This window comes from Denticeps clupeoides, chromosome 1, assembly GCF_900700375.1.
Source record: "Denticeps clupeoides chromosome 1, fDenClu1.1, whole genome shotgun sequence".
Taxonomy (NCBI): domain Eukaryota; kingdom Metazoa; phylum Chordata; class Actinopteri; order Clupeiformes; family Denticipitidae; genus Denticeps; species Denticeps clupeoides.
In genome coordinates this window covers 39147123-39170749 of record NC_041707.1, presented here as the reverse complement: position 1 = coordinate 39170749, position 23627 = coordinate 39147123, and the positions used below count along the sequence as shown (strand labels likewise).

Here is a 23627-nt window from a genome sequence, read left to right as displayed (position 1 = left end):
GACATTTATTTGAACTCTGGCAGGTTTCCTGTGACGGTGCTGGAATTTCTTTGAGACCGTCCTTCCATCCACCAGCGAAACGTTTCAAAGACGCCAGTGGAATTCTGTGAATTCGGTTTCGTTTTCCTTCATCGCACTCAGTGTTGATTTTTCCTGCTGTTGCCGCCGGTCATCCCACAAAGTGGACTTTCCACTTCCATTGCCACCCAACCTCTTCTCACTAATATCTTCTTTAATCCGCTGATGACCGTCACCCTCGCTGTTTAATACACACACGAGCTGTCATGTATGGGTGGTAGTGGCCTAGTGGGTAACACACTCACCTATGAACCAGAAGACCCGGGTTCAAACCCCACTTACTACCATTGTGTCCCTGAGCAAGACACTTAACCCTAAGTTGCTCCAGGGGGACTGTCCCTGTAACTACTGTAAGTTGCTCTAGATAAGGCCGTCTGATAAATGCTGTAAATAATAAATATATCAGTCAGGGCATTTGTAATTTGTTTATCTCCGGAGGTCTGAGACTGCAGGGTGCAAAAGTGGTTTTATATTAAAGCATGTCCATTTGGAGAGACATTTACTTTAACATGACACATGACGGGCAGCGGCTAGCGGCAAACCAGATCTGGGCCGCCAAAGGGTGTGGTCGTTCTAATCGGTGTCTGGATTGAGCGTAACAGCATTGTGTGGACCAATGAAGTCTCTCCCTCCTTCAGCAAGGCACCGTCCCCACACACTGCTCCCCGGATGCCTGTCATGGCTGCCAACAACTTACTGAGGGTGATGCACGGTTAAATGCAGAGGACCCAGTTTGTTGTGTGTCACTGCGTGCTGTGCTGCTGTGTATCACAATGACAAAAACACTCATTGTGAACTAACAAGTCATCCTGGGTGCAAGATGGCGCTGTTTATTGAGCTGAGGAAATGACACGGATGAAGGATAATGAAAACAATTCCTGGTTTATTTATCATCTCCACTGTCATTGTCATCATCGTCGTCATCATTTTCTTGGTTGTCATTGTCATCGTTAACGGAATCGTAGTCATCGTCAGGGTCGATATGGCCTGACAGGACGTCCTCGATCCATTCATCCAGCTGGTGCGCTGTAGGCATGGCCTCGTCTTCGTCCATGTCCAGCCACAGGCTGTCAGCCTGAGGGACGAACCGAAAAGAACCGTCACAGAGAACCGTCCCTGAATGCACCTCCAAACCCCCACCACTGTTCCAGCGGAGCGAGAGCACTCACATCCTCCACGTCCACCACGCCGATCTGTGGCGAGCTGAGGTCAATGTCGAAGGTCTTCTCCCAGTACGGCACCAGCTGCGACATGTCAACAAAGGTCAAAACCGTCCAGAGCAGAACAGAACCAACAGCTTCATCTCACCAGTGGAAAGTCATCGGGGTCAATCCAGATGATGCTCAGGTCGGGGTTATCAGTGTTCTCCCGAGACACCTCCTTCAGGATCTCCAGGAACTCGAAGCCGTCTGAGACGTTTCACAAAATAGACACGAGAAGGAGCCCTAATGAGGACTTTCACTGTTCGTTGTGCTGATGGGGAGTTTGGTGACACTGCCATCCCTATGCAGGCTAGGATGAGGCCACCTTGCCATTTTTTGCATTCGAAGGACATAAAACGAGCCTCCGTTCTTCCGGACGTCTTGTTCTGAGCATGCTTTGTTGTGCACAGTGGGGCTGCCTACCAGGATCGGACTCCTCAGCGAAGGCCACGATGTGCTGCCCGTCAATAGCGTCCTCCTGAAAAAAAGCCGGGAGATTTCAGTCCGGACACGGCGCCGCAATTTGGTGGCAACACCGACGGGAGATGGTGTCATCGTGTGCTGCTACTCACCCAGATCTCATACATGCTGTGGGGCTCCAGCTTTCTCAATGTTGGTCTGAAACGACCAACATAAAAACAGGAAAGAATAATAGGACCATTTTGGCATTTAAGTTGTAACTCACTCTCACTCATTTAACTTGTTTTGCACACTGCTGTTCAGATTTGTATTTATTCCGTATTCGCCATGTGTATTTTCTTTGATGGTGCCACCTTTTGATCTTCTATTCTTTTATGACATTTTGTGATTGTGCATTGAAAAGGTCTTCAAACTTAAACATAAGGTACATATATATCTTTTTTTTTTTTTACTTCATGCTGGAGACGAGGAAGTGAGCGACCTGTCATGAGCCTCGATGTAATCCACCAGCTCAGCCTCTGTGTGCGGCTTGCCTGGGATGGTCACCGGTTCATTCATGAAGGGCTCATAAAAGTCCACTTGGTTCATCTTCAGCTTCAGCATCTTGCCAATCTAGACCAGACCAGGCCAGTGGTGAATTTCTCAAAGCACCTAAGCCATCTGACAATGATCTACAATGGCCATGGACGTTGACTTCCTTACCTTGGAATCGAAGGTGGCAAAAAACTTGACGAAAGGATGGAATTCCTCGGCGGCATCGTCAAATTCAATGAAGTCTGCAACAAGCATGATAGAAACAGCCTGCAGTTTTTAAACCACACCTCACCCAGCCGACATGCTCAAGTGGGGCCCATAAGGGTTGGAGATGGGCTGGGCTGGTCTGCCCACAGGGTCCCAGTTCATTTTTTCTGGGGGTTCCATGGTGGCCCCATGTGGGCTTTTGGTGGGCTTAACATGAGCTCAAGCTTAAACCTACATGGGCCTTGTAGACACAAATGTTCCATCAAGAGGTTTCCAGCAGTGTGTAGATCAGGTTTAGAAAGAAATCCGTTTACAAAAGTCACAGCTTTCGTCCCTGATTTACCCGCCGTCATGAAAAAGACTCGGACCAACATGGACCTTGTTGTCTTTTCACTTTTAATGTGAAGTTGTGACTCGGAACTTACCTTCTAAATGTAATTTCAGCACTGATGAAAAAGTGGAGTTCTTTTATTTGAAATCAAGCTGTAATCAATATTTTGACACATGAATGCGCCAACTGCAATTATATATATTCACCTAAAATGACGAAAAGTCACTTCATCCATATTATTAAGGGAGAGTCGGTAATATTACCAGTTCTGGTGTAAAGGATAAAACTGTTGAAATACGCTTGACCACTTAAAACAGAAAAGCCACTGAGGTCCACGTTGGTCCAAGTGTTTCTCATGAGCAAGTAGAGTTCGAAGGACATTTACCGGCTTGCTCAATATTCACGGAAATGTAATCAACGGTTGTTCGGATGCTAGGAATCGATATTTTTTTGTAAAGATTTACGGCCTTTGTGCTTTGGAAAATGACACTCAGGTCTTTCTTGCTCCAAAGAAGAGTGAATCCGTCAAAAATGATTGAGTCAAGAGCCCCTGCTGTGGCCAATGTTGAGCTGTTGCCCTAATGTCCTTCAGATGACAAACGTGGACCCCCTGGTGCCAGGCTCCCTGCCAACTTGCCAGAATGGACACTCACACAAGCAGGCTAAGATCTATATTTGGAAGGGTACGGGTCCCCAGGCCTTCCAGCATCTTCTTGGGCGCAAATTGAGAATGATTCTAGTGGTGCAGTAGGCTAAGAAGGACCAGCTGGATCCGACCCACAACAACAGCCTGTAGGTTCTCTGACCATGAGCTCCAAGATTTGGGGCTCTCCGCTTTGCCCTCTTTCTTGATCGTCCTGATTGGCCTCATTCTATGCACCACTGCATCGTGAGCTTGCCACGTCCTCACATAATCGGCGTAAATATTTCACCAGGCATAGCCGGGCATGCTCAGGGTGAAGGCAACATGGCAGACGGATCATGCTAGACCAGATCAATGAAAACCACCGCAGGAGAGCAATCTACACGTTGTACCACCACCATGTTCACATTCTTCTGCTCATGTTCTGCTCATTCATGAGTAATCACAGCACATCGTTTTTTTTAATTAGCATGCTACGTTTGGCACGTACGTGGGGATTTCTTGCCCTTGAAGTAGCCCACCAGCTTCATGTCCTCATCAATGTTAAAAAAGCCCTTTAGTTCCCTTTCATTGTCGATAATCTCCACTGGATCTTCGATCACCTGTTGAGTACACGGTCAGAGAAAAACAAGAACGCACCCCACATGCGCACATAGTTTATCTCAAAGGCCACCTTCTAGTGGAGGAAATGTGTGGTTTCTCACACAAGTCTGGAGAGCAATGTGAGGACCAAATTAAAGTTAACAATTAACTAAATATTGCTAATGCACAAGGGCACAGTCTACCACCCTGATGGGTTTGTGCTGGGATGAATGGCAGCTTTGGGGTGGATTACTCGTCACTCACGTCATAAAGGAACTCAACCAACGTGTCAGCCGCCAGCTGGCCATCGTACTCGACGATCTCATCATCAGCAAATATGTAGATGCTCTCGATTTCCTTCATACCTGCACAAATACAGAGAAGAACTGCTTTTTTTGGAACAGGTTTCATTACATTTCTTTACATTTATGGCATTTATCAGACGCCCGTATCCAGAGCGCCTTAGTAGTTAAGTGTCTTGCTCAGGGACACACTGGTAGTAAGTGGGGTTTGAACCTGGGACTCTGTGGTCTTCTGGTTCACGGCCGAGAGTCTATACAGAGAAGATGTTTTTATGGAAATAACCTTTATTTTTTTTAGTATTATTTTGGCCAGTACACTACAGCCAAGCGCTGGGAAGAATTCAGACACTGATGAAGATCTCTTCTCTGCACTTCGCTGCCATGGTAACCTGAGTACAGGGACAGTCGCAGCATGAAGCGAAATTCTAGCAATTTACTGTACGCTCGTTCGTACCGACCAGATCTCCGCGACGGCCTGAACGACGCGGAAAAATCCGGAAGGGAAGAGAGACCGGAACGAAGCGAGAGCTACAATTAAAGGTCAGGCAGATTAGAGATTGGAAGGAAAGGAAGGGTTACCCAGTTTCTTGGCAACGGCACCGTCCTTCTTTGAGTCCACCAGGCCGAAGCCGATATCCTCGTCATCATAGTCGTCGAGGACTTGGGCTGCGAGCTGCAGGAGCAGATTAAAAGGAGATGCGTGTGAAGATGTGTGTCCGTGTGTGTGTGTGTGTTCTGTAGGAACATCTCAGGATTTGCTGCATGCTGCAAGCAAAACTGTTTGCAGCTTTTCTTTTCATAAAAAAAATGAATTAAGAACAAAAAATTGGACATTAGGTCAGGTGGCCGTGGCCACAACTCGAATTCAAAGATGTAAAAAAAGTAAAAGTGCAACAAGAACAAGCAGGACTTACATACACAGAATAGAACATAGACCATATGAGACGATGGGGTTCCTTCCAGAAGAAAACCATGCTGCAACGGCCAACAGTTACCTGTATTCATTATCATTTAAAAAAAACCTGATCCCAAAACTGCCAAGGCCATAACACAAGCCAAGCAGAGACGATCGCAGGCCCTGCTGTCACCGGGGAGGTGGGCGAGCCGCAGTCAGATCTTGTCCCATCGCTGTTCCCTCTGGAGCGCCAGGGACTCTCAGCAGGGGAACCTTGCACGGGCCTTTTTAGATCTGAGCAGATGGGACAAGTTCTGCTCTCTTCAAGCTCACCATGGGTGCAACTTGAAGAGGAGTTGCGTGGAAAAGTTTCCATTCCCCTGCCAAAGTAACGGGGCCCATCCAGCTTACACACATGAGCAACGTCCTCCTCCCGACACAGACCTGAACATACCTGGTACGTAAGGGCGGCGGGGCTCGTTATCAACTGCAGAGAGAAATGAGGCTTTTAGCATGAACTTACACACACACACACACACACACAAAGCTTTCAAAAGTTCACAGGAAGAGAAACCACAATTCAAACCTGAGGTATAGTTTCGCGTTGAGACTCCATTGAAGCCATTGAAACCCATGAAAACATTGAAATTATGTCGCCCCCTTGTGGTCTCCAAAGCTATTCTAAGTTCAAGTTCAATGCTTTGTTACTACCATATGCAACATAACATATATCATTTACAACACGTTTAACCTACGTTTTGTAGCGGTAGAATATGGAATTTAGAAATTAAAATATCAGATTCAACTGAAATAAAAAAAATATTATGCATGAAATTTCAATATTTTTTATGACATTCTTAATAAGCTGGATTTTCGTTTGTATTCATATTCCACTTTGCGTCTAATGGCATTGGTGCATACTGCTAATCCTAATGCATAATAGTATATAAACTCTGACTGGACAGAGACATTTGTGGCCCATGAACAGATTCTCTTCACCAGTTCACCCTTTCAACCAGCCAGGATGAAACGCTGGTACCCAGAACAATCCAGCACCAGAACGGGCTGGTCGTAGCCTCGTGGGTAAGGCACCTGCCTACGGACTAGAAGACCACAGAGTCCAAGGTTCAAACCCACAGGTACAACCATTGTGTCCCTGTGACTACTGACTGTAAGGCACTCTGGAAAAGGGCTTGTGATGCATGCCATACAAATATTAGTAAAAGTAAAAATGTATCCATGGCCGCCATAGCTCCATGGCTCTATGGTCATAATTACGTTTTCCTTTGAAGAGGATGCCAATTTGCTGCTGTTTGACTGGCCGTGACTCAGTCGTGACTAATAAGTCACAGAGTGCCTTTATTGAGGCGACTCACGCAGCCTCCCACACTCCAAAAAATCTCCCATCAAAACGTGATTATTGCTCGGCTGACGCGGGTGGAACACGGCTCTGAAAGCTTCCGCCAGTGGGCTTGTTAGCTTGCGACTCCGCCGCTTTTAGCCGCAATTAAAAATAATTGTGGCACCGACGTCCTCTAATGCTAATGCGCCTGAAACGAACAAGAAAATAACGACCAAAAAATTGAACGAGCAATTATTTTCACCAAACACCTCTTTACCATTTAGACAAAATCGGCAGTTACGAAACACATAATTGTCATTGTCATATCTATAATTACACTATCTATACGGCATCTATAACATCAAAGAGGGTTGGCCTTTATTCTCATGGAAAGGTCACATCAAGCCCTTTTAAAGCATGCGCTTCGATATGCACCGCCGTGATCTCCCAATGCACCAAGCAGAAACGTTATTGCATTGAATGCATTTCTTGCCATTCCCATTATAGATTAATGCATATCACTTCATCCCAGGTGTTTTATTCTGCAGTCAGGACATTTTCATCTGTATGAAATTCTGCTGCTTGAGCTCAGTTTGGTCTGGCGGAACACAGGACGCAGCTTTATGTGTATGTGTGTGCGTCTTCATTTTTTATTTTTTTTAAATGTGTGTATGCACGCCCTGCTCCGTTGGCCACGGAATGTTCCAGATGCCAGGGGAGGGGGGCTTCCTCAGTTCACTTGTGTGGTTTTAATGGAATCTGTGTGTGTGTTTTTGTGAATGGCCGTGGTGGGCTGGCTGCGATGATTCACCTCCCCTGCACTCCACTCTGCCGTGACGCCGCCATCGTTCCCCCAGTGTGTGTGTGTGTGTGTGTGTGTGTGTGAATTCGCAGACATAATGCTATTTTACTGACTCAAGGACAACATGTCCTGCCTTTAAACACACATCAGCAGGGAAAAAAAAGAAGACATCTGGGAAATGACGAGGACCTGGAGACGCTGTGGATCTGACTCAGAACTTGTTTCGTATTCGGTGTTTTGTTACTGATACAACTCCATGTTATTGGCAACGAGAAAGCGATGCCGTGAAAAGAAGTCGGGTTATTATCTGGCGTCGGTTGTGTCCCTTTTTTCTATTGTGCATTGAAGTGCATTAAGAAAAAATAATAATAATATTAAAGAAAAACTGCTTTGGTCAGTACAGCTTTAGCAAATTTCATTAAATGGCATATAGTGAATACATCTGATATGCAGTGATATGATATGGCCGACGGTGCTGATGTCCCCCATGCAACGTGTCAGTCCTGGGGTTCCACCATGTCCCATGACTTGTCCCATCCCCGCCATCCTCATAAAGGCAACTGAAGACGCATGGTCTTCCACTTCTGGACAAGAACAGACCGCAGAAAGGATCATTTTATGGTTTATCGATTGGCCAAATGCAGCACTCAGTCATGTCCATCAGCCAGCTGCTGTGTGACGCTCACTTATGGCCAAAACTCATGATGTTTATTATTATTTTGCCTGCTATTAGAAACACGACAAATGACAAGTACACTTGAGTATATAGGTGCTTGATATTTTTCTTCCACCACTTGAACCTACTGTTTTTTGGTTTTTTTGGAGAGAGACGGTTGACTTCAGTATCATTTAAATCAATATATTCAAAAGGGTCCATCATTTTTTTTTTTATCTAAAACATTGGGAAACTCGCAACTTAAATAGGTTTTTGGTTTGTTGTAATGAAGAAACTTCTTCAACATATAGAACAATGGTCGGGGAGGCAGGTGACGAGGTAGATTAAACTCTAACGTTAAAGAACATCAAGAGATCAAGAACTTCAAAGAAATATGAGATGAAGAATTTTATAAAGAAGATGAAGAGATTTGTGAGTTAAAGAAACCAAAATGTCAGTACAGGCCAAAAAGTCTGGACACACCTTCTCATTCGATGTGTTTTCTTTATTTTCATGACCATTTACGTTGGTAGATTCTCACTGAAGGCATCAAAACTATGAATGAACACATGTGGAGTTATGTACTTAACAAAAAAAGGTGAAATAACTGAAAACATGTTTTATATTCTAGTTTCTTTGCTCTGATTACTGCTTTGAACACTCTTGGCATTCTCTCGATGAGCTTCAAGAGGTCGTCACCTGAAATGCTTTTCCAACAGTCTTGAAGGAGTTCCCAGAGGTGTTTAGCACTTGTTGGCCCAGCTCACCCCAAACCATCTGGATTGGGTTCAGGTCCGGTGACTGTGGAGGCCAGGTCTCCACTTTTTGTTAAGTACATAACTCCACATGTGTTAATTCATAGTTTTGATGCCTTCAGTGAGAATCTACCAACGTAAATGGTCATGAAAAGAAAGAAAACATGTTGAATGAGAAGGTGTCCAAACCTTTGGCCTGTACTGTATGTCCAACAATGAAAATGAAATGTCCATCTTAGGGGAGAATCCCCACCAAATGTTCCGGCAGAATCCCTAAACTATAGTCAGATGTGGTAAAATTATCTTAGTAGTTAAAAAAAATGTATCATTAAGAAAAATGATCTTATATAATATAATAGCACGTTAATGCTAATTCTAATGGCAAGTGTCAGTGTTGACTACAAAATGTTATTTTTTTCTGTAGAACTGTCGAGCGCATATCATTTAAACCCTGATTTAATTAACACAGCGTTCCCTCGCTCTCACTCACACTACTCCCTTTCTGAACACACAAACGCACACGAAAAGCGCACAGCTCTGCATCTGTTTATGTAGCCGCGGCAGATTGGACCGGCTGGTCAGGCTCAGTAGCAGCCCGCCTCCGTCACACTCCACCTGGCGCCCTCTCAGCCCGCCGTCTGCTCGCCCGAAAAGCCACGAAACGCGCAGCACTGGGCCGTGCAAGACAACAGTTACCGGGATTTTACTCATATTTATTCGACTGTAGATGAGACATTCAGTATATAACACAAATTGTACAATTCCAGTCATTGCAGCTACAGATGATGGACCTCCATGGGCTGGTGCCACCCTTGCTCTTATTGATGCACTGAGCCATCTTCCTGCTACTTGTGTCAGGACGTCAGCCGTGGAGTTATCTGCTGCTACTGGAACACCAAGCTAGGCACACTGGAGCATTTTGGTCCTATCATCATGTAGTTGGTCTCCAACACGCTTCTTGGCCTCCTCTGTAATGTCCTCTGGACTCGGAGTCCCGTTGCTCGCCGTGTTAATTCTTAATTCGCCCTTATCCAAAGCGACTTATAATCAGTAGTTCCAGGGACAGTCCCCCCCCTGGAGACACTCAGGGTTATGTGTCTTGCTCAGGGACACAATGGTAGTAAGTGGGATTTGATCCTGGGTCTTCTGGTTCAGAGGCGAGTGTGTTACCCACTAGGCCACTGACACCCAGGGGCCACCACAGCACCTGATTAAGGAGTCCTGATCACTCCAAGCTGAAGCCAATTCAGCACGAGTGATCAGGACTGCATGTTCCTTTCCCAGTTTATGTACCTGCCAAAATTGGTCTGGTCTGAAGAGCAAAGACCCTCACCAGGACTTTTTACCAACATCGTATGCAGAAATGTGTGATTACGAGGTTTTCAGCAGTGTATAGTTCAGGTTTAGAAAAGAAATAGAAATTTGACATAAATTTACAGGGTTTCAGTCAGATTTATTTATTAAATGGAACCCAGCAACACTCGCCACAGTCCCACCGACCGGAAAAACACCTGGATCAACAATGATCTCACTGGCGTGCCCCTTTTCATATTTTATAACCAGAAATCAGTCCATCAAAGTTGGGTAATCCATAACACAAAGTCCGGGGTAAAAAAGGTCATACACAGATATTTCTCGAGGGACGCCGCTGTTTTATTTTTTTGTCTTCTTCATTCTCTTGACGACTGAGGTCTCACAGAACTAAACTGATGATAATCATTAAAAGGAATGTTGCCGCAAATCCTAATGTTGCGAAGAAACAAACTTTATCTCTTTTGAGTATGTTGTACACTTTTTTAATCCTCCTCACGAACCTTCCTTTCCTGGTGTTTTTTCTGCCCTCAGTCTCTGCTTGGCTATTATTGTCACTATTAAACTGCACGTCTTCCATTCTTGAAGTTTGACCGATTTGACTACTTAAATTGAGACAAACATCTTAATGAATCGTCCCAAAGAACTTTTCACGTTAAAGAAGAAACATTAAAGAAGAAATATTTTAAAAATCATAGGCGACTTAAGAATTAGATGAAGAATTTATTCTTGGTACCATTCTTTATTCATGGCTGTGTTCTGGGACTAAATTGTGGGTGAACCCACTCCCTCGGGTGAGAAGCAGCCCCACACATGACTGGTCTCATGATGCTTTACTGTGGGCACGAGACAGGACTCACCTTTTCTTCTCCGGACAATCATTTTTCCAGATGCACCAAACATTCAGAAAGGGGCTTCATCAGAGAAAAGGACTTTACTCCAGTCCTCAGCAGGCCAATCCCTGTACTTTTTGCAGAATTTCAGAGAAGCGGCTTCTTTGCTGCCCTTCTTGACACCAGGCCGTCCTCCAAAACTCTTCTCACTGTGCGTGCAGATGCCCTCACACCTGCCTGCTGCCATTCCTGTGCAAGCTCTGCACTGATGGCACCCCGATCATCTCAATCATCTTTAGGTCCTGGCACTTGCTGGACGGCGCCCTGAAGCCAACTTTACAACTCTTGAACCTCTCAACTTGAAGTTTTTGATGATCTGATAAATAGATGATTTAGATTCTTGGAGAACACTCAGCGATGCACGACGCGAGGTTCCGTTTGACTTGTCCAGCGGACGCATCAATTAAAAACAATCCACACGTGTCGACTTTTCCTTTCAGAGCCTTTGCTGTGGTCTGATGCATTTACACTTACGGCATTTATCAGACGCCCTAATCCAGAGCGACTTACAATCAGTAGTTACAGGGACAGTGCCCCCCTGGAGACACTCAGGGTTAAGTGTCTTGTTCAGGGACACAATGGTAGTAAGTGGGATTTGAACCTGGGTCTTCTGGTTCAGAGGCGAGTGTGTTACCCACTAGGCCACTGACACCCAGGGGCCACCACAGCACCTGATTAAGGAGTCCTGATCACTCCAAGCTGAAGCCAATTCAGCACGAGTGATCAGGACTGCATGTTCCTTTCCCGGTTTATGTACCTGCCAAAATTGGTCTGGTCTGAAGAGCAAAGTCCCTCACCAGGACTTTTTACCAACATCGTATGCAGAAATGTGTGATTACGAGGTTTCCAGCAGTGTATAGTTCAGGTTTAGAAAAGAAATAGAAATTTGACATAAATTTACCGGGTTTCAGTCAAATTTATTTATTAAATGGAACCCAGCAATGGATCAACAATGATCTCACTGGCGATTATTAAGACGTGCAGTTTAATATTGGCAATAATAGCCAAGCAGAGACTGAATTAAAAAACCTTCCCAAAAAAAACCACCAGGAAAGGAAGGTTCCTGAGGAGGATTAAAAAAGTGTACAACATACTCAAAGGAGATAAAGGGGAACTTTTCACGTTAAAGAATTTCAGAGAGGGGCAGAGCAGGCTATACCTGCTGCGGAGGTCTTTTGGAGAACAGGGGCCACTCCTGAAGACGTTTTATGACTCTGTAGTGTCATCAGTCATCTTTTATGGTGTGGTCTCAGCATCTCTTCTGGGGATAGGAAGAGACTGAACATTTACATTTTTACATTTTCAGCATTTATCAGACGCCCTTATCCAGAGCGACTTACAATCAGTAGTTACAGGGACAGTCTCCCTTGAGCAATTTAGGGTTAAGTAAGTGGGATTCGAACCCGGGTCTTCTGGTTCATAGGCGAGTGTGTTACCCACTAGGCTACTAGCACCCACAACAGGCTGATCCGGAGGGCCAGCTCTGTTCTAGGATGCCCTCTGGACCCAGTGGAGGTGGTGAGTGACAGGAGAATGGTGGCTAAGCTGTCATCCCTGTTGGACAACATCTTTTAGCTGCTATTACCTCTGTTTCTATCTAGAGCTGCAACTAATCTTAATCTGTCGATTTTTTTTTTATTAATCATAGAATCGGATAAAAAACAAATAACAAGAAAAACATTCATTTACAACCCTTTATTCAAAAACAGAACCAAAAGTGCACAAACATGTTGCTCCTTGAGCTGTTATAATAATAATAAAATAAAATAAAAATTGAATAGCACAAAAAACACACACATGTATGCTTTACATCTGCCAAATATACTTTTTTTTTTTAAATAAATAAAGTGCCACCTGAGCTGCTAGAACGATAAATAATTTATTTAAAAAAATAAAGAACAATACAAATCAGAAAAATTAACAGGATTTGTTTGAATGTCAGAACTTGTTCTCTACACTGCAGATGCACACACTCACAAACTCTCACACTGACACACACACACTGCAAAAAATGCTTTTCTAACTTAGTAGTTTTGTCCTGTTTTCAGTCCAAATATCAAAAAAACCTTAAATCAAGAAACATTTACTAGACACATGAAATAGCATAAGAAATGATGTCTTGTTTTCTGATAAAACATCTCAAAATTAAGTGATTGTTTGCTTAAAACAAGCAAAATTGTCTGCCAATGGGGTAAGAAAACTAATATTAATGAGATATAATCTCAAACAGAAGTTTTAAGCATCACTTAATTTTCTCATGCCATTTTTCTTGTCTAGTAATCTTGATTTTTTAGATATTTGGACTGGAAACGAGACAAAATGCCGTGCCATGTCGCTTTTGCATATTTTCGCGCAGATTTCTCTGCCTCCGCCATGTATCTGTCCTCTACCTCCCGCTTGTTTTTTTTTTTATTATTTTTGCTCCGCGCTGTCTATGAGGCGCCAAACTCTGCTAGCATCTGTGCGTGAGAGAGACCGAGTGTGTTCACTCCGCTCCGCGCTCAAATAATGTTTTTTTTTTAATAATCGAACGTCTCCGCGTCGCGCGACACAACGAATCGATTAGGAAATTCGTTGCCAACTCTTTTAGTAATCGATTTTTATCGATTTAATCGATTCGTGGTTGCAGCCCTATTTCTATCCACTTTCTGCCTTGACATATGCAATTTCCCACTTGTGGGACTAATAAAGGTTAATCTTATCTTATCTTGTATTCACAGTTGGGGGTCCTAGTGAACTAGAACTGATCACTTCATTGATTGTAACATGGAAGCACGCTGTAAGTCGCTCTGGATACGGGCGTCTGCCAAGTATCATAAATATTAATATGAAGGTTGCACAGTACTGAACGTCCAGATGATTCCTCACCCCCATCACACATGTTGCAGACCATATGCTCTGGATACTGATGTGCAGAGGGACACTCGTACACTGACGAGCGTCATCGGTGGACGCGCTCTTCCCCTCTCCACACACAATGATCCAAGGTCTCGTTCGAGGGTCTCAGCTGGCCAGACGAATAAAGCTCCTCGTGTCACGGGTATGTGATGTGTTGTGTGGGAAAGGGTCCTTTACCTGTACGGTATGAAAATGCTTCAATTGCCAAGGCAACTGGCCCTGCTTACATCATAAAGGACCCCTCGCATCCCGCTCACGACCTGTTCCTACTGCTGCCATCAGGCAAGAGATGCGGGAGCATGAGAACCGGGACAAACAAGACTAAACCTCTACCCTGCTGCCATCAGGGCGCTTAATGACATTTGATCTATTTTTCAACCTCCAACTCAATTTCTTTTTCATGTGCAATAAAGTTCCTACCTCACCCTTTAATTTAAATTTTATATTTTGTATCGTATTTCGTATCATGTACAGTACAGGCCAAATGTTTGGAGGTACCTTCTCATTCGATGTGTTGTCTTTATCTTCATGACCATGTACGTTGGTAGATTCTCACTGAAGGCATCAAAACTATGAATGAACACATGTGGAGTTCTGTACTTAACAAAAAAAGGTGAAATACGTGAAAACATGTTTTATATTCTAGTTTCTTTGCTCTGATTACTGCTTTGCACACTCTTGGCATTCTCTCGATGAGCTTCAAGAGGACGTCACCTGAAATGCTTCTCCAACAGTCTTGAAGGAGTTCCCAGAGGTGTTTAGCACTTGTTGGCCCCTTTGCCAGCTTGTGTTGTCCAGTCCAGTAGAAACTGCTGGTAATGTTCATGCTGGCTAATGACCACCAAAAGCTCAGGGCTGGACCTACGGAGCAATGGAAGGTGCCTGGGGACACGCCATGAGAAGAAAGCGCTTTAGGTCCAGCGGGCACAATGCGCCCTGTCCCACTTCTGCAGGTCTTGGTCCAATCCAGCGTCTGTGAGATGTGCTGGAAAAGCAGGTCTGGTCCATGGAGGCATCACCTCGCATGGACCAGATCTCGGTGCCTTCAGAGATCTGGTCAGGCTATTTTGAAGAATATAAAACGTGTTTTCAGTTATTTCACCTTTTTTTGTTAAGTACGTAACTCCACATGTGTTCATTCATAGTTTTGATGCCTTCAGTGAGAATCTACCAACGTAAATGGTCACGAAAATAAAGAAAACACATCGAATGAGAAGGTGTGTCCAGACTGTACCGTATGTGTGTTAGTTGTCTACGCACAGTATTTCAGATACCTGTCCGGCTCAGGGACGGCACCTAATTTCGTTGCGCTTGTTACAATGACAATAACGATGTTCTGATTCTGAGTCTGTGTGCTGAAAGTGATGTACAGGAGGCCAGTACCCGGTGCCAGCCGGTACTAGGTGAGAACAAACAACGCTACGCGCTGTGCTAATGCTAACCTTATTAAATCACACACAGTCCACCCGACCGAAGGGGGAGCCTGGCCACACCCTGTTGAACTCGTCAACCACCGAGATCAACAAGAGTGCAGAGATGTACCGTAAATATGCGATGATTAGATCCGACAGCGACAACGTAATCTACCTTCACCGCCGCCTCGGTACATTAGGACGTGCGCTAGATAAGATAAGATAAGGTCCTTTATTAGGCCCACTAATTAGACAGTACAATACAAGAGCAGCAAAAAAGCGTTGCATAGACAATATGCCGACTGCATAATATAAAAAGTTCAATATACCAATAAATAGAATATCGAAAAAAATTGTATAGAAAAAAACAGTGGATGTGAGTTGTACAAATAAAAATATATCAGTATCAGGAAAATAGAAATGGTTTGGTGAAAAAAAGTGAAGTGCAACACTGCAGCACAGCACACGGTGACACAACCATCGCCCTTGGTGAGCAGTGGGCGGCCATGACAGGCGCCCGGGAGGGTAGCGTGTGGGAACGGTGAAGTGAAGTGAATGTCACAAGTGATACACAGCAGCACAGCACACGGTGCACACAGTGAAATTTGTCCTCTGCATTTAACCCATCACCCTGAGTGAGCAGTGGGCAGCCATGGCAGGCGCCCGGGGAACAGTGTGTGGGGACGGCGCTTTGCTCAGTGGCACCTCAGTGGCACCTTGGTGGGTCGGGATTCGAACCGGCAACCTTCTGATTACGGGGCCGCTTCCTTAACCGCTAGGCCACCACTGCCCCACGGTGCTTTGCTCAGTGGCACCGTGGCCTCCCGGGATTCGAACCGGCATCCTTCTGATTACGGCTAGGCCACCGCTGCCCCTGAAGGGTCAACGTCTGGGGGGGGTGTGACAAGTACGGCCTGTCAAAGCCCATTGAGACACACTGTATGTAAAAGAAGTTGCATGAAAGACGCACAACGAACTCAGAACGTGTCGATCGTCGGGTCGTGTGCATCAGTACGTCCCCGGGGAGCTCCGGTTTCCCGGCTGCACTCGCGGCGTGTCTCGTCCTTGCTTTGTTGTTTACCGAGGGGAGGTGCGCTGGTGTCATTTTTCACTCTCGTGCCCCTGTCGGCTCGTCATCCTGTCTGAGAAGAGTCCCGCCCGCCTCTCACGCTTCGCGCCGTTCGCAGCGGAGGCGTGTTGCAGCATCCTGATCTCGGTCCCGCATTTCACGCGCCTGTCTGTACCCAGGAGACGCGCACAAGGATGCACCATCGTCAAAATGTCTCTTTTCGTGGATCCTGCCGACCTAATCAACGTAGGCGATCACACCAGAGGACCACAAAGTCCCAGGTTCAAACCCCATTTACTACCAGTGCGTCCCTGGGCAGGACACTTAACCCGTCCCTGTCACTGCTGATTGTATAAGGGCGTCTGGCAAATGTCGGATAGTGGAAAATGCAGGAGATGCTGAGAAGAACGTCCCCTTTAACCCACCTGGAGGTTAAAATCTCAATATTTCATGGAGCACTCTGCCCTCCCACGTTTCCCACATAAATAAAAGATGTCACACGTGTATCGGTACAGTCGCACATTAATCATTCACAGGGGCGGGTCCAAACCAGAGCCACACGTGTACTGAGACCAGACCTTCACGTTCTAAAGATTTGGCTCGACCGAACCGAACTTTTAATGAAGAAAGACAACATATACAAAATGATTAGCAGCTCCGTTTTCCAATTGGAAGCAACCCTTGAGTTCCAGCAGGGCGCAATTGTCAGCGTTGTACAAGCGCCATCGAGGTCTGTGCACTTTGTGGGCTGAGAGGAGAGAATGGGAACACGGCACAGACGCCCGGGAGGCTTTTAGTCACACGGAAAAGGGGGATAAAAAGCGATGGTGATTGGGGTCTGGCGGCCGTTAATGGGGAATTATTCCATCCGCCCTGGGAACGGTGGCCGTGTACGGTACCGCTCGCACTGTCCCCTCAGCCGTGCTAAAAGTGCAGACTCAGGACGCTGGCACTGAGTCTGCATAAATTAGACCAATACTTACGTTGGTAGATTCTCACTGAAGGCATCAAAACTATGAATGAACACATGTGGAGTTATGTACTTAACAAAAAGTGGAGACCTGGACTCCACAGTCACCGGACCTGAACCCAATCCAGATGGTTTGGGGTGAGCTGGACCAACAAGTGCTAAACACCTCTGGGAACTCCTTCAAGACTGTTGGAGAAGCATTTCAGGTGACGACCTCTTGAAGCTCATCGAGAGAATGCCAAGAGTGTGCAAAGCAGTAATCAGAGCAAAGAAACTAGAATATAAAACATGTTTTCACTTATTTCACCTTTTTTTGTTAAGTACATAACTCCACATGTGTTCATTCATAGTTTTGATGCCTTCAGTGAGAATCTACCAACGTAAATGGTCACGAAGATAAAGAAAACACGTTGAATGAGAAGGTGCGTCCAAACTTTTGACCTGTAGTGTATGAAGCCATTAGTGTAAAAAAAACTCTACTATAGTGAGAACTGCTCGGAAATGGGTTCCTTGTCAAGGCATAAACGTCTCCTAAACAACTTCACATTTCAAAATTGCACGGACGTGACACATTCCTCTTTCCTCTTGATGTGTCCATTTATGGAGACGATTCACTGCTGATTCACTTCACGAGCAGAAGTTAAAAATAAAGACTCGATTGTGGGTTATGAATTGGCAATAAAAGCGAAGCATGGCCTTTCTCCAGCCCGAACCCAACCAGAGTCAGAGGGTTATGGGATTCTCTGGCTTGTGTAATTAAGGGCGACATCACAACGGCCGGAAGTTTGTCAATCGGGATTATCTGCTGGGATTGGCACAACGTGTGTTGTGGATGTCATCCAAACATTTTTTTTTTGCAACTGTTAGCACAGAAACATCTCCAGGGAAATATCAGCTACAACCAACAAGTAAAAAAAAGTCTGTGTTTCTGTTTCTGTCTGCACTTTTAAAGGTCGTGACAGGACATTTTCTTCAAGCATGAAAGGCCCTTGAAAGCCCGCTTTTGGCCTGAAAGAGCTCCTCCGCTGAGATCCCTGCCAGAACCCAGGGTACGAATGCTGAGGGTACTTAGAATGACATGAGCACCCATTCGCATGGAGCGCAGTGAGCAGTGAGGGTGTTTTGATGTGGTTTCAGGCAGAATCCTCAAAGGCGGCCGTAATGGCGAGGGTCTTTGTCTCGCCAACGTCCAAAAACGATAGGTGGGATGAACCCACTTTGAAATATTGCATTTATTTATGTCAAAAGTCTTCTATTGGGTCTAGCCAGGCACCGTACGCTTACTGCAAGCTAATATGAATATAAAACCGCCCCTAATACCAATCAGCATATAGAACACCAGAAATAATGAACAGATGTCCACACAAAGCTTACGATCGTAATTAAATGTCCTTATTTATAGGCGCGCAACTCTACACTGCAATATGCCATTTGTTTGCATGCAATTTGCTGACCTCAACGCCTGATGTGCAGGATTTCATACTAATGTGTTCCCATTTATAGCACACGTGGCCTTCTTCCTCCACTGAATGATGAAAGGAGGGAAGAACAGATCCCGATAATGCCGATCCCTTTCGGAAGAAGTGACTCAAATTAGCCTCCAGGAAATTCCCGCAGGCGGGCCTGCGTCAGCAGCCTGATTGTGCCACTTAAATTAGATAGCACTCGGATCTGATTAGACGTCTTGTGCCGCTCATCCGCTGAATGGCACTTCGCAGCAGAAAATGTGGGATTGTGCTGAAAGCGGACAGGAGCTGCGGCTCTCATTATGAATCCAGTGATTCATCGCAGGCAGGGCCGAGCTGAGCGCCTCTGGTCTTAAGGCTCTGAAGTTTCGCAATAATTACGGAAACATATTAAAAAAAAAGGCACCGTTCACTTGTTTCGCTTCCTTTGGACTATATTCAAATTCAAATTTAATTTGTCACATACACAGTCATACACGGTATGATATGCAGTGAAATGCTTTGGCGACTGCTATAGACTTCAGTATTGCAAATATTGCAAGTATACAGCGAACCAATATGCAAATATTGCAAACATAACCAAATATTACACTTTTATGTCTTTAACATAAAATATGTGTAACAGGTTGGGTGAAGGTGTGCAAATGAGTGAAAGTAAAAGGTAAAAAAAATTGTGCAAGAGTAAAATGTTTGTGCAAGGATTCTATGGTGCAGTGCTACCCACTAGACATGGGGCTTGTTGGCGAGAGTAAGGTCAAAGGCGTCCCTCAAAGCAAGAAAGAACCGCTTGGTAGATCTTTGTATCTTGAAGTGGAAAAACTGACTACCGTTTATGTTGGAGCGTAGTTATTTCTGTCAACCAGAGAACGTTTTCTAATGACCTCTCAGGAATAGTGTGGCTTGCCGTGAGGATAGGTTAGAGAGGCACATGGACAAACCTCCTGGCACAGATCGTGCTTTTTCATGACGGCGGGTAAATCAGGGGCGACTCTTGCTCCCCATCTGGGTTCTGGGGTTCATATTAAGATGCGGCTGATATGGACCACCTGTCTGGTACCTGTGTACCACCCATGTGGTCTTGTTACCTGGGAAGGGGCGGAGCCACTGTCATTTAACACTGAATATTGTCCGTTTTTACAGATTTCACACTGTAAAATGTTGAATTTAACAAATTTTTACTGTATAGAACTTGGTACCCCAACAGAAGGGCACCCCCTAAAGCTACAGATACTATAGTGTGGATTAAAAAATTTACCTCCAATAAGGGTTCTACAATTCCATGGCAGTCTGTGGAAAATTGGTTTACCATCAGTGCTACTTTCTCAACATCTAGTAGATGCTGCTGAACAACTGTAGGACAAAGTGATGATTAAAGGCGTCCGCTCTATGTACATTTACAGCATTTACCCCTTATCCACGCCCTTATCCAGAGCGACTTACAATCAGAAGTTACAGGGACAGTCCCCCCCCTTGAGCAACTCAGTGTCTTGCTCAGGGTCACGATGGTAGTAAGTGAGGTTTGAACCTGGGTCTTCTGGTTCATAGGCGAGTGTGTTACCCACTAGGCTACTACCACCCTGGCTTGACTTTTCACCATGCACCCTGGCTTCGGTGCGTTTGTTTTGTGGCCAGGCGACTGTCCACAGCCTATTTGTGGATGTGACTGTAAGGGGACACCTTAGCTGTGGACAGTGCACCACCAGGTCCTTTCAAACACACAGTGCACCACACAGCTATTACTTAACTATAAAAAAGAGAAAAGGACCCGGACAGAGAGAAGACCTTTCCACCAAAAAAAAATCCATATATATATATATATATATATATATATATATATATATATATATATGTATATAGTGCGTTGGTGCTTTTTCATTGATTATGTAATGGTGGGAGCCTTTCAGATCTCAGGCTCACAAATATTCAAGACAAAGTTCGAGTTCGCCAAACAGCTCTGAGCTCTTAACCACCAGGCAGACTCCATTATTGTAGGACCTTCTCCCATGTCTTGACCCTCATTTCTTTCTCTTTCCAATTACGGTGCAACACTGTAGTTATATGAGCTGAAAATTGGGGCTTGGAACTGGTGACCCACTCCCGGACATTGTGAACAACGAGGTCAGAATGCATCTCAGCCAATCGCAGGTCAGAGGTCAGAACTAACTTTGTTTTTGTACATGTCACTAGCAGACAATATAACAGCATTGCAATATAAATCAAATCGCATAATGTAAATATATTTCAAATTTGTTGTGTAATGTAAATTTTTTTAATCAAATAGGTGTTGGCAGCAATCATGCATATATGCAATCATGCATATTTTAAATACATTACCACCAACCGCAACCAATTGATACTTTTAAACATGATTGATTGGCTGCCATTACCGTTAAATATGACTGGCCAATGTGTTCATAGGTAGATAATGATATGCGTTAATGGAACTCATGCCACATGTACCACACTGTTACAGCCTGAGCTTCTTCCTCACACTTGTGTCTCTAGTGGTTTGCAGTAAATGTGCAGTATAGCAAGCTTTAGTCGTGGATCGCAAATGAATCCATTATAAATTAATTGGTTAAACAGTATGGATCAGTATAGATAACTATAAATTATACAGAAAGAAGCTACTTCACTACTGGATCAATACTGCAATATTTGTATTTGTCATGTAATGTAAATGTATTCAATATATATATTGAAATTAAGATCATTCGTTTTCCTGTAATCCCTGGCGTTCCACCAGGTGGCACATTAGGAACAGATAGACCAGAAGATCGTTGCCCGAACCCAACGGATCTTAACACTGGTTTGCGCGGTAAATGACTGGTCATGTATGGTGAGCTGTCAGTGCCAATGACGCGTTTTTATGCCATAAATGCCGTAAAAGATGTGCCGTTAAAAGATTTTTAACGCCACATTATAGTAAAACACCGTTCGGGTGAAAGCAGTTTTCTTGTATTCCAATGATCTCACAACAAATGAAGTTGAACTGTCAGGACCCGGTCAGCGTAGATGTCCTACGCTGACAATGATGCATCCAGCTGCTACAGTGCTCCTGTTCGTAATTGTTGCTTGCCTGGTACACTTGTTATAATCTCCTTAACAATCCGGCATTTAGTCAATATCAGGAAAAATGATCGCTTCTTAGCACCGACGTTCACCAGGTGGCACATACTTATTATGTGATGGAAGAGGCCGCATTTCATACGTGCATTGTGTACTACTGGACGTTAAGAGGAAGATCAAATCCTTTAAACGCGCACGCTTCAAATGCACAACATCTCTCAAAATCATTTTATCCCCGTGTGATCATGAAGTACAGAAGTCGTTTGCAGCGTAGGAGGTCTGTCCTTGACTTTCTGCGTTACTGACTGTGTAAATATGAACGCTGTAATGACTTTTATCGGATATGTTATGCATGTGGCGCTGTCCAATATTAAAAGTTAATGTGGCCCTTGGGCTAAAAAAGTTTGCCCGCCCTGTTCTAGGTCACAGGGACACTCCTTGCCGGCATCCCCACTCACCTCCAAGGCCAGTTCCTCCATCTGGAACTGCCTCTGGGCGGCTCGGCTCTCTCCCACGTGCTTGTGGTAGTACAGCACCATCACGCCGTACCTCTTCATCACCGCCTGGTAGTTGTCGGCGTTGAGGATGTGCACGCGATCCCGGCCGTCGTACTCGGGGAACTCCATGCCCTTCTCCGCCCCGGCTGGGGCCCCGAGAGCCAGGAGCAGCCCCAGAAGCGCCCAGCCCCACCTCATGCCTTGTTTCGCGTTGTTCCAAACCGAATGGGAGGAACAAGGTCCAGATTCTTATCTCCGCCGGCCGGAGTGGAGCGGGAGCCGCGGTCGTGGCCCCCCGCTTGAAAAAGGCACATGGACAGTCCGACGCCAAAAAGCTGGCGGGGGTGGGTGGGTGGACTTAAGTCAAAGGGGGGTGGCGGGGAACACTTTCGGTTGAGGCACTGGGGGTCTCGATTGGACAGGAGACCAGAGGGACGCGGGAAGGGCCCCGTCCGACGACTGCCACCTGTCCGGATCGGCGTTGTTCGGCCGGAGAGACGCACCTACCGGGCGAAAAAGAAGAAAGGCTCGGGGGGTTCAGACCTCCAGGATTCCTTTCCCATATTAAGTTTTGCACCAGGGCCCCGGACTAAAAATAAAAATACCGCTGAACAGTAGAAGGAAGATGGCTGCCGCCGGGCAGTCCGGTTCCGCGCCGGGCCGAAGTGTCGGGTTCCACTAGCGTGTACTTGGCACAAGGCGATGGCAGCAAAGGAAGCCACGTTTTGTTGGGTATTGCGGGCGGAAAACGCTGTAGCGACAAAGTGCACGAGCCACACAATACGACCAGTAGTCTCTGTTACCATGGCAACCGTTTTTAATTCCAATACCACGTCTTCACATAAGTTCCTTAATTTTAGCAGACATCATCTTTGTCACTGGGATTCCAGGACACTCATATGAATATAATATGGATATATATATATGTGTGTTTGTGTGTGTAAAATCTGTGTTCTGTTGTTTTAAAATACATCTGCCCATCAAAATATTCCAATTTTGGGGTATTTAGGTCATCGTTCATTGACAGCCTCCACCGAGCAAGTGACATACGTTTACGAGGTGAAAATTGAGAGGTGGGCTATAAATAACTCGATCTCCGCTGTCGTGTAACCCATACACCGCTCGCATTTGTGTTTGGTAGTAGGGTGGCGGCTGGGTGGAGGTTTGATGTGGCCTCCGCGTCATGCTGGGTCCGGTGGGTGTAGATGTGAAGGCGCCTTTAGGACAGAGACGTGCATGCGCCTGTGATCTCTGTGCTTCTGGAGGACGCAAATAGGGGCTGTGTGTGTTTGTC

General features: G+C 45.3%; 1 protein-coding gene across 2 annotated transcripts; it reads right to left on the bottom strand.

The window, feature by feature from the left end:
* Positions 1-936: 936 nt before the first annotated feature.
* Positions 937-22832, bottom strand: casq1b (calsequestrin 1b). 2 transcript variants are annotated; one of them, XM_028985773.1, is made up of 12 exons: positions 22295-22832; positions 5649-5681; positions 4879-4972; positions 4262-4362; positions 3906-4017; positions 2403-2476; positions 2182-2312; positions 1853-1898; positions 1704-1758; positions 1387-1487; positions 1248-1322; positions 937-1153 (listed from the first exon to the last, which is right to left on the bottom strand). In XM_028985773.1, exons 1-12 carry the CDS (start codon positions 22529-22531, stop codon positions 962-964), a joined length of 1251 nt encoding a protein of 416 aa, XP_028841606.1. In that variant the 5' UTR covers positions 22532-22832; the 3' UTR covers positions 937-961. The 2 variants fall into 2 exon arrangements, with proteins under 2 accessions (XP_028841606.1, XP_028841613.1); XM_028985780.1 differs by lacking the exon at positions 5649-5681.
* Between the last annotated feature and the right edge of the window lie 795 nt (positions 22833-23627).